Raw genomic sequence first — 12,508 nt, 5'->3', positions numbered from 1 at the left:
TGGACGCCTCTTCATCTTACTCCCTGGACGTGGTTTCTTCAGGCTTCGGCCTGCTTTTACACGAGCACCCTCTGTCTGCCCGAGTTTCCAGGACATTACCCAGTCCAGAGTAAGACTGTACCATTTCTCACCTGCTGTCTCTGGGCTGAATCAACTCTTACTTCGACTACACACAGAGGCCCACCTAAGTCCTACTGTCCCCCGGCACCCAAAGGCTCAACCCGTGGGGAACGAGGGCTGGTATAGGTGAAGCTCCAGCAGCCTCTGACTATCAGCCCACTCCACCTGCTGACGGTGGGGATCCATATGTCCTTACCTACGGGTTGCGTCAACCCCACCTCGGCCCAAGGGTCCACCTCCGACGCAACACTATGAAGTTCAAGAGAAAGGCCTTGTTCCATCAAGCCTCTCTTACTTGGTGTGGTCTCTATTCCCATTTTGACATCAAACAGAACTTTTCAGAAAATCTGGATTGCTTAACTCTGTAGAAAGAGAAAAAATGTCAGGTAGCTGATCAAGATGTAGTTTGCTTGTAGCTTATCAGTTTTTATAATAGTTGCTCTACAAATTTAGGACCTCAATTACTAAGCATTTTTCCATAGACACAGAATGGCGAAAAGCATTAGGAAATCAGGCCCTTACTGAGTAAATAGATGAATGAAGGATTTAGTAAATAAATGCACATAACTCTGAGCTCCACTTCTGTGTTTTTTACCTTTGCATTAATATGAAGAAAGTCTTATCAGATTGTAGTGATGTCTGCATGAGTTTTAGTTTCCCTCTGTGTGTCCCCTACCAATCTTATAATGTTTGAACAACTGGACTTAGATCAACCAAATTTAGTGTAAAGTTGTTGAGGGGACATTAGACTGTTTTCGTTTTCAGGCTTGGGTAGTCTGTCAGTGGAGTGTCGAAGTTGGGGGGGGGGGGGGGGGGGCAATGGAATTTTTGATTATTGCCAAAAGAAATATATTGGGACTTAAGCCGAGGCTATACAGAGTGTTTCTCCTTCTACTTGTTCTTCTCTTTCTAATGCAGGTGGTGAATCCTTCCTTCCCCAACCCCCGTCGGAGACTGCGTTTGCGGGACCTGGCAGAGAGGGTCGTCGATGCCAAGCAGAACGAGCAGGAACTGAACAATTTGCTGAATGAAGCCCTGCTGGAGCGAGAGACTGTCCAAGCGTAAGACTCCTTACTCCCCCCCCCCCCCCCAATAGCACCTTCAAATGATATTTCAAAAGATAGGAACATAAGAAATGCCCTGTTGGGTCAGACCAAGGTCCATCGAGCCCAGCATCCTGTCTCTTACAGTGGCCAATCCAAGTCGCAAGTACCGGGCAGATCCCATGAGGTCGATCTAATTCCTTTTATTCACTCCCAGGGATAGCAATAGCTTTCTTTTGTCCGCCTGGCTAATAATGTTTTGTAGTTCCCAAAAGTATGGTATTCTTTACAATGAAAAGAAAACCTTTTTAGGGGGGAAATAATCCTAATAACTTAAACAGAATGGAAAGTGGCTGTCACTCTTATTCAAACTGCCATTAGTCTGCCCATTACCTTTTTCAGGACAGTTTGGAAGGCTTCATGTCCTCGTTCATTGGCTTTCTGAACATCGCCCTCCCTCAGTGCGGCTAAAATTCTGAGCACCGCAGAGACTTTAAGCCTCATTGAGAGGAGGTTTTCCTGGGCGGGCGGCCGGAGATGGTTGGAGTAAGGGGAGGTGTTTAGGTCAGGGGAGGAAACATTCGCACATACATGGCATGTTCAGATCTTGGTGCATACTTTTCCAGTAAAATTCTCCTCCCACAAAAATCCCGTGCAAGCAACCATGCAGACTCTGTATCTGTGGCAAGTTTCAAAGCAGAAGGTCACTTTGAGAACTGGTGCGGTCCCTATTCCAGTGAGGGAATTGCCCTCGATAATGCACACTTCATAATGAGATACAGTATAAGAATTGAGTTAGCTGGGTGAGCGTGTTTAGTTCAGATTGGAACTTCCATCCCTGCAAACCTAGGCTTGGGATCTTATTGGGGGTCCAATCTGTTTGGAAGTGTATTTTCACCTAAATTATTAGGGGTCCATTTTCAGCCACTGGGCAGCCAGCTAACTTGGTTGGATAATGCCATTCTACCCCAGAATACATACGGACCACTCTTGACTTAGCTGGATAAAAACTCATCCAGCTATATCAGCATTCTTGAGAACTTATGATGTCGAGTCACCCTGAGACTTTTCGTAGATTAGCCGGGAGGGGGGGGGGGGGGGGAAGAGGACGCAAAAGGGTGAGTCCAGGCAGTAGGCACACAAACTTTCTCTTCTTTCATACACACACTCTAACACACTTACTCTCACTTTCTCTCACACACTCTCATTCACCTGCTCATTCTTCCTCTCATACATGCTCACTTACACATTCACTCCTCTCACATTCCCTCACACTCGTGTCAGCTCACTCTCTCACACACACATACACGCCCATTTACACACACACACCACTCTCACACATGCTCACTCATTCTCTCTCCTTCCGCAAACACACCAGCAGCAGCAGCTTCCTTCTTCAGGTCTGCATGGCAGATAGGATAACTTCTTCTTCTTCAGCCACATGGCCGATGCCATCTCTCCACCTTCTTCCTGCCACACAGGTCAGTGGGACTCTTCTTCCTTCTTCCCAACCTCCCGCATGGCTGACACTCCTTTCTGCCTGCATGAGCCCAAGGATTTCCTCTTTCTCTGGGCCTGCACAAGCACTTCTCTGCTGTACCAGAGATTTGTGGTGTCGGCCCAGAGAGCCAGCAATTCCTTTAGAATTCCAGAGTTTCTGGACCAATTCGGAGGGTTCTCAGGTATATATACCAGGGACAGTCACAGAATAATGCTGAAAAGGAAAGCATGTAATATAGTAACATTGTAAATGATAAATGACCATCCATTTTGCCCCGTTGAGTAGATGTTCATATAAATTTCCAAAATGAAACCAACACCTGCTTCTCCCATGTCTTTTCCCTGACCTCCCAACCCTATTCCCACCTTTACCCTCTATGTTTGTCCCAGTCATGTTCATTGATGTTACGGTTTTGGCCATAGCCGCTCTATGCCAGTTTTCCCAGTCTTTTTAGAAGCCTAACGCTGCTGTACCACTGCTGTTAGGGCCATAACAATAGTCACCCCATGGAGGTTACTCCAGCTTTCTTAGAAACCCAATGCAGCTGTACCACTGATGTTGAAGTTATAATCATGGCTGCTCTCTGCCGGTTTCCCCAGCCTTCCTGGAAACTTAATACAGTAATACCAAAAGCATTAGTGTGCAGTTTGGAATAACAACCTGCAGAATATCTTCAAAAACAAAGTACTTTGGAAAAATCTGTATCCTGGAAGTTACTAGCTATGGTAGAAAGCCAAATAATCTACCAGCAGCACCATAAAACACTTACTTTGTTAACTGCTGTGATTATTTCAGAACAGCACTGCCTCAAATCTGAGCAGATCAAACAAAAAGGTAGACTCTGTCAATAGAATTGAAGGGAAGTGTTGGTTGATTTATGTAATAGTTTACTTACCTTTGCATGTTATTTGTTTGGCCACACCCCGCCTTGCGCTCTGATCTCAGAAGGTCTCAGAACCTGAATAGGGTCGGACTTAGTCAGTGTTGAGATTGTTGGAAACCTCCAGGAAACTGTGACTTAGAACGGGGGACGCTGTCTTTTGAATTGCCACTGAGCTGATAACGTTCTGATTTTTTTGTTGGATAGGTTGAAAGGGAAATATACCTATCGCCTGTCCATGCGCTTCATTAACCCTGAGATGGAGACCCGATTCTCAGTGGAGAAGGAGAAGCAGAGTGGCGCTGCTTTCAGCTGTTCCTGTGTGGTGCTGCTCCTGACCACCCTTGTTCAGATCTTCATAGATCCCAAGTGAGTAAAACTGAAAGCGGACGCTGGGGCCCTTGGACCTGCACAGAATGGGACACCATAAAGTGCGACTAGGCAGCCCTGTCAGAGCTAATGGGAGTCAGGGGCATGACATTGACAGTATGCTCTGGTGCCAAGGGAGGCCAAGCATCTGTTAACGGGAAAGACAACTTTCAAAGCAATTTCAACAGGTAAAAGTTAAAAATTGCCTACTCTGTATGTGGGTAAAAGTATTCATTGTTCCACAGTGTGTGCACTTTTATTTGCATTGTAGTGGAGACATTTCCAGGGCAGGGCTAGGTCGTGGGAGAAAACTACACTCTTAGGAAGCAATTTTCAAAGGAGTCACACGTGTAAAGGTAGCACATGTCATAGCAATTTTCAAAAAGCCCATTTGCACGTGTAAAACCTTTTGAAAATTACCTCCATAGTTTTGGTTAGATGAAGTAGAAAAAGTATCCACAGAAAAAGCAAAGGTAAATCTCTTCGGGTACTTTTTCCTTGGTCGGTTTTCAGAATAAAAGTATGCACAGATTTTTACTTTGAAAACTGGTGCAAAGATGGCAGGTGAAAAGTACCAACGGAGTATGAAACTTGCCCCCTTTAGTTGTAACCTCTGTTATCCACAGAGGCTTCCCTTCCGGCCCCTCTGCCCACAGGCAGTCTTGGTTCAAGCACTGCGATTCTCACTGGGAGGAAGGGTAAAACAAAGGGGGCAATCAGAACAAATGCTGCCCAAAGACTGTGGCTCTCTGGCCTTGTTCTTACAGCTCACCAGTTTGGGGGAAAGCGCCGTGCTCATTTTTCGATTCAGAAGGCGTGAAAGCACACACACGATCTTCCACAATGCAAATACTTTTAACCAGATTAAAAAGGGACATTCCTGGTGTTGCGGGGGGGGGTTGGTCTAAGTTGGGGGAGAAGCTGCAGATGTACATTTGGATTTTCAAATATCTGCGCTGTTTTATCTTTGATTGGTCGGCCACGTAAGGATCAGGTGGCTTTTTTTTAAAGGTACATACAATCTATAATAATTTCAAACTTTCAAAAGTCACAAATCCAGTATCTGAACTGAAAAATGAAAATTCTCTTCTACTTATGTTATCTAATATCTTTCCTCAGCCTCTTCCCTGATCTTGCCTATATAGAAACATACAGGAAATATTCAGTATGCCGGCGAGCAGCAAAGTGATTCAGGTGAAGCTTACCTGGTTAACTTCAGACAAACATTCAATGGAAGTTAAGCCAAAAAGTCAAACTTCTCTACAGGCCCATTTCTAGTGACCAGGCCCGGTTTTGGTGCCCCTGTCACACAGGTTCCGCCAGCCTTCATGGAAAGCTGATGCAGTCGTCCCACCACTCTCTGTCAGTTGGCTTCTGATTTCCCTCTTTGGCTCTCTAAAGTTTCTTTTCATCTTACCTGTTTCCACCTCCCACCCACACACTCTCTCACTTTAAATGGCCAGCGGCCTCACAATTTTTAAAGGGCCAGTGGTCCTGTATTTATTATTACATGTTTAAAGGGCGAGCGGCCCATGCTTTATATCGCATGTTTAAAGGGCCAGCATGTGTCTGTCCCGTGCATCTTAAAATTCTGTACGTTCTGCTCATCACCACCTCTGCTATGCGAGGTATCCGCCACCCTTTCCGTAAAGAAGTATTTTCTCATGTTTCCTTTATACTATTCTCCTTGCAGCTTCATATCATATGGAAAATTTCATCTTTCCATTCTTTGGTGAACTCTGCCAAATATTTGGATATTTCTATCATGTCGACATCGCCCCCCCAATCCCTTCTTTTCTCTAGTGAATACATTCTGAGAGGGCAATTTTCAAAGGATTTCCAAGAGTAAAACGGCCTGTCCTCTCTGTATATAAAAGTATGTGTGTAGTTCGTGTTTTTGCCCACAGACAGAGGTGTTGTTTCCGGGGGCAGAGGTGGGGAGGGGTTAATAATACACGTGTTCACGCACAGTTCCGTGCATACATATCTGCGTACATGCATGATCTCGCTGGGGAAAGCACCTGTGCTGTTTGCAAAGTCTGTGGGTAAAATGTTGCCCCCTCTGCATGTCTTAAGCCTTTCTTTGTAGGGTTTGTGTTGTAGAGCTTGTGTCATTGTTGTAGGCTTTTTCTGAACTGCTGCAATCCACTCACTATCCATACAGCCTCCAGGAATGAACATATAATGCTCCAGATGGGGTTTCACTGGTAACCTGTGCCAAGCAATATTCCCTCCTTTTTCCAGTTGATGATATATCTACTTATGCAACCAAACAAACAGTTAACTTTCCCAGTTACTTTATTGCATTGACTGCCTATCTTCAGGTCACCTGAAATTGTTACTCTTAGATCTTGTTTCACAATTTCCAGTTCTTCTCTTTCTACTTGGATTTTTGCATGATTTAATACTTTTTTACTCAGAAACTCATTTTCCAAACCTTTGACCATTCTTCCAGGTTTTATTTTCATATCTCCTTTCATTTTTTGCATTCCTTTTGATGTATCTATTCTGTTATAGATTTTAGTATCATCTGCAATCACATTTTCCCCTCAAGTTCTTAGCAATGTCACTAAAAATAGCATTGAAAGAACCGGGACCAGAACCAAGCCTTGGGGAACCCCAGTGATAATGTTGCCTTTACCATCCTGTCACTCAATTACTTTCTCACCCAATTTTTTCAACTTTCTTGCCGACTGTCATGCTGTCCAGTTTGCTTACCAGTTGTCTTTGCAGAATATTGTCAAAAGCTTTACTGCAGTCCAGATAGGCAACAACTAGCACACATCCCTGAGCCATAACCTTTATTACCTAATTACAGTACTCAATCGAGTTTGTCTGGTAGCACAACCATGTTTCTGATGCACTGCATTCTGCTTGTTTCCAGCTGCTGCACTCTCTTTCTCGCAAGTAGTATTTCCACAGTTTTGACCAGTACTGAGATTAGACTAACAGGTTTATAGATGCCTGTCTCCACCCTTGTGTGACAGGACCATATCTACTCTCTTCAAGTACAAGCTGAATAGTGTTGTGAGTCGTCCCCCCCCCCCCCCCCCCCCAAAAAAAAATGGGATCTTCCACCATTCACTTATACCAAAGCTAAAGGATCAAAATATAAGGCTTTCATCCAACCTATCAGGTTATCGTTAAGGCCAACAGGAAATAAAATACAAACCAGGTAAGACCACTCCACATTGTCAAAAGCTTTTTCAGGATAGCTGACCTTCTCATGAAGCTAAATGTAACACATTAATTGAACAATGTATGTTATGAAAGCCTGAAGCCATGCTGCCTCTTGATAAAACCTGCTTGGTCTGGGTAAATAATTTGAGGTATAAAATTTTCACTGCATAAATACAACATATTAGCAAATATTTTGTGGTCTGCATTTAGCAAAGATATAGGCCTGTAATTTGAGTACATAAGGAATCTTTCCTTTCTTTAGTGATAACAAAAATGGCATCAATATAGAAAGAAGAGGGGAGTCTATCATGTAGAAGGGCAGCATTAAAGATCTGCAGTGACACAGGAGCCAGATTCACCAAGAAAAATTTATAAAATTCTGCTGGTAATAAATCTGGACCTGCCGACTTATTTTCGAATGCTTTCAGTAGTGTATAGATCTTGTCTTTTCATCTTACCTGTTTCCTCCTCCCCACCTCCCACCCACACACTCTCTCACTCACTCACACATGCCCTTAGCACTGTGCTCTGTGTGTGTCCCGTTCATACTTTCTCTAATATGATCTTGCAATTTAGGTAATTTAAGAGTCCCCAGCCAACCTGTTGTAATTTCAAGGTAATTAATGAAGAAAAGGCACCACCTATAAATAATTTAACGTGGCTTTATCAATACCAAATGGATCCAAAGGATCTGAACAATGTGTATAAGTAAATAAATATACTGTTTTATAAGATGGTTTGGATGGTTGAACACGTCGCCAGGCTTGCTGATGCGGCATCTTATAAAACAGTATATTTATTTACTTATACACATTGTTTAGATCCTTTGGATCCATTTGGTATTGATAGAGCCACGTTAAATTATTTATAGGTGGTGTCTTTTGTTCATTAATTTTGATACACAGGACCTATCCAGTGCTGTTTTTGCTGATTTATAATTACAAGGTATACATCTATTTTTAATAGATCACAAAACATTCTGCAATCTCACTGGATTTATATGTACTATTTCCACAGTCACTTTTAATTTTATTAACACTCTTTTAATTTTGACCTTTTTTAATTGACACAGTAATAGTTCACTGCTCTTATTGGCATGCTCATAAAAAATCTGTCTTGTAAGCTGCAAGCAATATGCCAGTCTGTCATGGTCAGGCAGACTGGGATCAGGGATTACCCCTACAGGAGCAGCAAGGACTGCAGGACAGGACTGGAAACGGTGGTCTTCCTGGACCAGCCATCTCCCCCACAGGTTGAGCGTTTGGGTTCTGGTGGCCGGCAGGACTTAGCTGGAATCAAGGCAAGGCTTGGGCTGGAGACAAGGCTGGTATTGGAGGCAGGCAAGAGCTGGATACAGGCAGGGCTGAACCAAAGGCAAGGCCTGGACTGGAGACAAGGTCTGTAACAAGGGCAAGCAGGAACTGGATATAGACAGGGCTGGAGACAAGGCTGGAACCAAAGGCAAAGCCTGGGCTGGAGACACAGCTGGAGAGGACAAGACAAGACAAGGCCTGGGCTGGAGACCAGGACAAGACTAGGCTAGACAAGGACTGGACAAGGACAAAACTAGAACAAGCAAACAATAAACAAAAAAGCCCAAATAGGGCACAAGGCTGGGCTAGGTGAACCTAGAAGGCCCAGGAGGCTACTGAGCAAGGCAGGAATGCCTGGAATGACACACAGCAAGGCCAGAAGGTCTCAAAGGCAGGAAAGCTGGGAAGGCCATAAAGCAAGACAGGAGGCCAAAGTAGGCCACAAGGTAAAGCAGGAGGCAAAGGTAAGCCACTGGGTAGTGCAGGATACCAAAGAATGCCACAAGGCAGGGCAGGAGGTCAAGGAAGGCCACAAGACAAGACAAGAAAGCACGGAAGGCCAGATCAAGGAGCCGAGGTGAATCGATGAAGAGTTAAGGAGTGCTTGGAGAGACTGGGCTAAATAGGTCTGGAATTGCTGTCATGTGATCAGGAAAGAGGTGGCTAGATCAGCTGTGAGCGAGGGTCACTGATGACCTCTGTTGGCAGGGAGGCTAATAATAGATGGAGTAATAATACATTTGTGAGGCTTCTTGGGTGTGAAGCTCATTTTGGATTCTAAGTATACCTCTTAGTATACCATCATCTCTTTTCTTCTTATGTACTGCTTCCAAATTAATCAACACTGCTTTAAGAGCCTCTGATTAAACTGCAAATTGCTTTTTTTTGTATGCTGCCAAAAAAAGAGATAGTTCCACATAAGAAAGCCTTAGCAGCATCCCAAACAGTAAATAAATCAACTTCATTGTTATAATTAAATTGCAAATATTCTTGCATGCTAAAACAAACCTATTCCTAAAACTGTATCATTAAGCAATTTCTCTAAGGAACTTCATCTGTAGGCCGTCCAATGTAATCTTAATAGAAGTATGATCAGATTACACTGGTAAAAAATGATAAAACACAGTCTCTACATAGAGTCTAACCCTGTCTCTCCCCAGGGGTGAAGACTCCAGATGGGTGTCCTCAAAGTTCTTACAGTAGGAATTTCTTCTGCTATCTCACTTTCTCAAATGAATCCATGATGGTAGGGATCCTCTCAGGAACATCAGATGTCAGGATCCCTGGCTTCAGGCAAAAAAGAGTCAAAAACACTTCCTCCTGGGCAGCCAACAAAAATCTTGTCTGCAATTCAGATTCAAACACCAGAAGACACTGTAACTGGTCACTGGCATTCCTCTGCTTCCTGGTTAGGTCATAGCGGGGTAGGTGTTCTCTACCCAGGCCCCCCAGAGAGAGGGTTTGCCCAAGACCTCTCCCCAAGCAAACACCTTGGAGTCTCACAGTCCTTTTACAAAAAAGGTAAAAGGACTGTGAGTGGAGTCCTCAACCTAACCCAAAGGTCCTAGGCTAGATGGAGCCACAGCCTCCAGGAGGACCAAAAAAATGCTAGCTCCGAGGAAAATCTCTCCAACCTCCTCCAAAACTCTGAACTAATACTGCTCCCAGAGCTCTCAGGAGAGAGCTGCTTATAAACCCTAAGAAGGGGACGGCCACTCCAGCACCCTCAAAGGGAGAGGCTGCACTGAAAGGATCCTCCCTTCTTTATTCAACTGTAATTGCACTATCCTTAGATGTAAGGAAATCAACCAGGGCACTACTGGTAATATGCCCAGTAGAGATGTGAATCGTGTCCTCGATCGTCTTAACGATCGATTTCGGCTGGGAGGGGGAGGGAATCGTATCGTCGCCGTTTGGGTGTTTAGAGTATCGTGAAAATCGTTAAAATCGTGAACCGGCACACTAAAACCCCCTAAAACCCACCCCCGACCCTTTAAATTAAATCCCCCACCCTCCCGAACCCCCCCCCAAATGCCTTAAATTACCTGGGGGTCCAGCGGCGGTCCATAGCTAAATCAGGGGAAGGGGGAGGGCAGGAAAACCGGCACACTAAAACACCCTAAAACCCACCCCCGACCCTTTAAATTAAATCCCCCACCCTCCCAAACCCCCCCCCCCAAATGCCTTAAATTACCTGGGGGTCCAGCGGCGGTCCGCAACGGTCTCCTGCAATTGAATCGTGTTGTCTTCAGCCGGCGCCATTCTGCGCCGCCATTTTGCAAAATGGCGGCGCAAAATGGCGGCGGCCATAGACCAACACGATTCGACTGCAGGAGGTCGTTCCGGACACCCTCTGGACTTTTGGCAAGTCTTGTGGGGGTCAGGAAGCCCCCCCAAGCTGGCCAAAAGTCCCTGGGGGTCCAGCGGGGGTCCGGGAGCGATCTCCTGCCGCAAATCGTTTTCCGTACGGAAAATGGCGCCGGCAGGAGATCGACTGCAGAAGGTCGTTCAGCCAGGGTCCGGCTGAACGATATTAGCCAGTGTAATATCCACCCCATGTTATTCTGCTTGCATGATTAGAAACATAGAACATGATGGCAGTAAACGAACATATGGCCCATCCAATCTACCCATCCATCCAAGATTTTTAACTCCTCACCTTGAAAGCTTATGTAGTCTTTGTTGCTCACATTTTTCATTAAGCCCTGCTTATCTTCTAAATAATGAAAGCATAGCACAATAGCTCTGCTATAGTGCTGTCCTGGGCTGCGAGCAATTCTGTGGGTTCTTTCTATTCTCACTTTGTGTCCCTTGTATTCTGGTATACAGAAATTGTAGATGTTTCTAACAATTTGAAAGACATTCTTCTCTTTATTGTGCTCCAAGGCTCCCAGAATATGGACATTGCATCTCTTCTGCCTGTCCTTTACTGCATTGGGAATTTTAAAAAATTGTAACCGGTGCATTAAGAAACTGTTCGCTGAGTTTCAACGCACAGTTTTAAGCCACAGGTTATTGTATCAGCAAACATATGATAAAAAAAAAACATTTACAGCTCAGTTGTTACATTGGGAGCTGTCTTAAACTTTAGTTGATGCAGCCTGTTAGTTCTTCCTAATCAACAGCCTAAATTAATCTCCTACAGTACATTAGCAGAGCTGCAACCACTTCCGCTCCTCAGACTAGAGCAAGTCAGTATCACTGCTGCCGTAAACAGATAAGCTCCCTGGATTCTTATCAGCCAGCAGATAACACTCCCCACCCCTACCTGAGTAAGCAAACAGCTGTTCAGGGCTTTATAAAAAAAAATGCTTTAAGAGCTCCCTTACATCAGGAGAAAGATTTATTGGATGGTAAGGGAGAGAGAAAAATTTTATAAACAAAATACACGCATTCCTCATCAATTGAAACTGCCTAACTTATCAGCATATGAAACTGTTCAGTTTTACTAAGAGAATAAGCAACTTCGTTAACTTGCTCATAACACATATATAAATGATTCAGAGTTTAACAGAGAAACAGAAATGACTGCAAAAAAGGACCAAATGGTCCATCCAGTCTTCCCAGTAAGCCTGCACCATATAGGTTATCCCATTTTATATGTTTCTCAGACCATAAAAGTTACCCCCATACTTCCCCAGACCAAAAATGTCAGGGCCCTCAATTGCTGAATGAATCCAGTTCTCCTTCTCTCCCTGCCGTTGAAGCAGAGAGCAATGATGGAGTTGCATCAACAATATCAAGGCTTATTGGTTAAGGGTAATAACTGCCTTTAGGGTTCCACAGTATTTATCCCATACCCTTTTGAATTCTTTCACTGTTTTGATTTTAACAACTTTCTCCAGAAGGGCATTCCAGACATCCGCTACCCTCTCCGTGAAGAAATATTTTCTGACATTGGTTCTGAGGTGTCCTCCTGGGAGTTTCATTTCGTGTCCCCTAGATCTGCTGATTTCTATCCAGTGAAAAAGGTTTGACATTTGCACATCGTTAAAGCCTTTTAGGTATCTGAAGGTCTGTATCATATCACCACTGTGCCTCCTCTTCCAGGGTATTCATATTCATATCCTTCAGCCTCTCCTCGTAGGTTTTCTTTTACTGA

The 12,508-nt window shown here is 44.2% G+C and overlaps 1 protein-coding gene across 1 annotated transcript in view; it reads left to right on the top strand.

Annotated features, from left to right (window-relative positions):
• The window catches only part of ADCY3 (adenylate cyclase 3), a 369,755-nt gene that overhangs the window by 282,181 nt on the left and 75,066 nt on the right, over positions 1–12,508 (top strand). Inside the window, exons 9-10 of the mRNA XM_029596196.1 lie at positions 1,039–1,181; positions 3,752–3,913. Coding sequence (XP_029452056.1) covers positions 1,039–1,181; positions 3,752–3,913 — 305 coding nt within the window. The remainder of the gene's footprint in view (positions 1–1,038; positions 1,182–3,751; positions 3,914–12,508) is intronic.

This window comes from Rhinatrema bivittatum, chromosome 3, assembly GCF_901001135.1.
Source record: "Rhinatrema bivittatum chromosome 3, aRhiBiv1.1, whole genome shotgun sequence".
NCBI lineage: Eukaryota > Metazoa > Chordata > Amphibia > Gymnophiona > Rhinatrematidae > Rhinatrema > Rhinatrema bivittatum.
The sequence above is the reverse complement of the archived record's forward strand: the minus strand, read 5'-3'. Positions and strand labels throughout refer to the sequence as shown.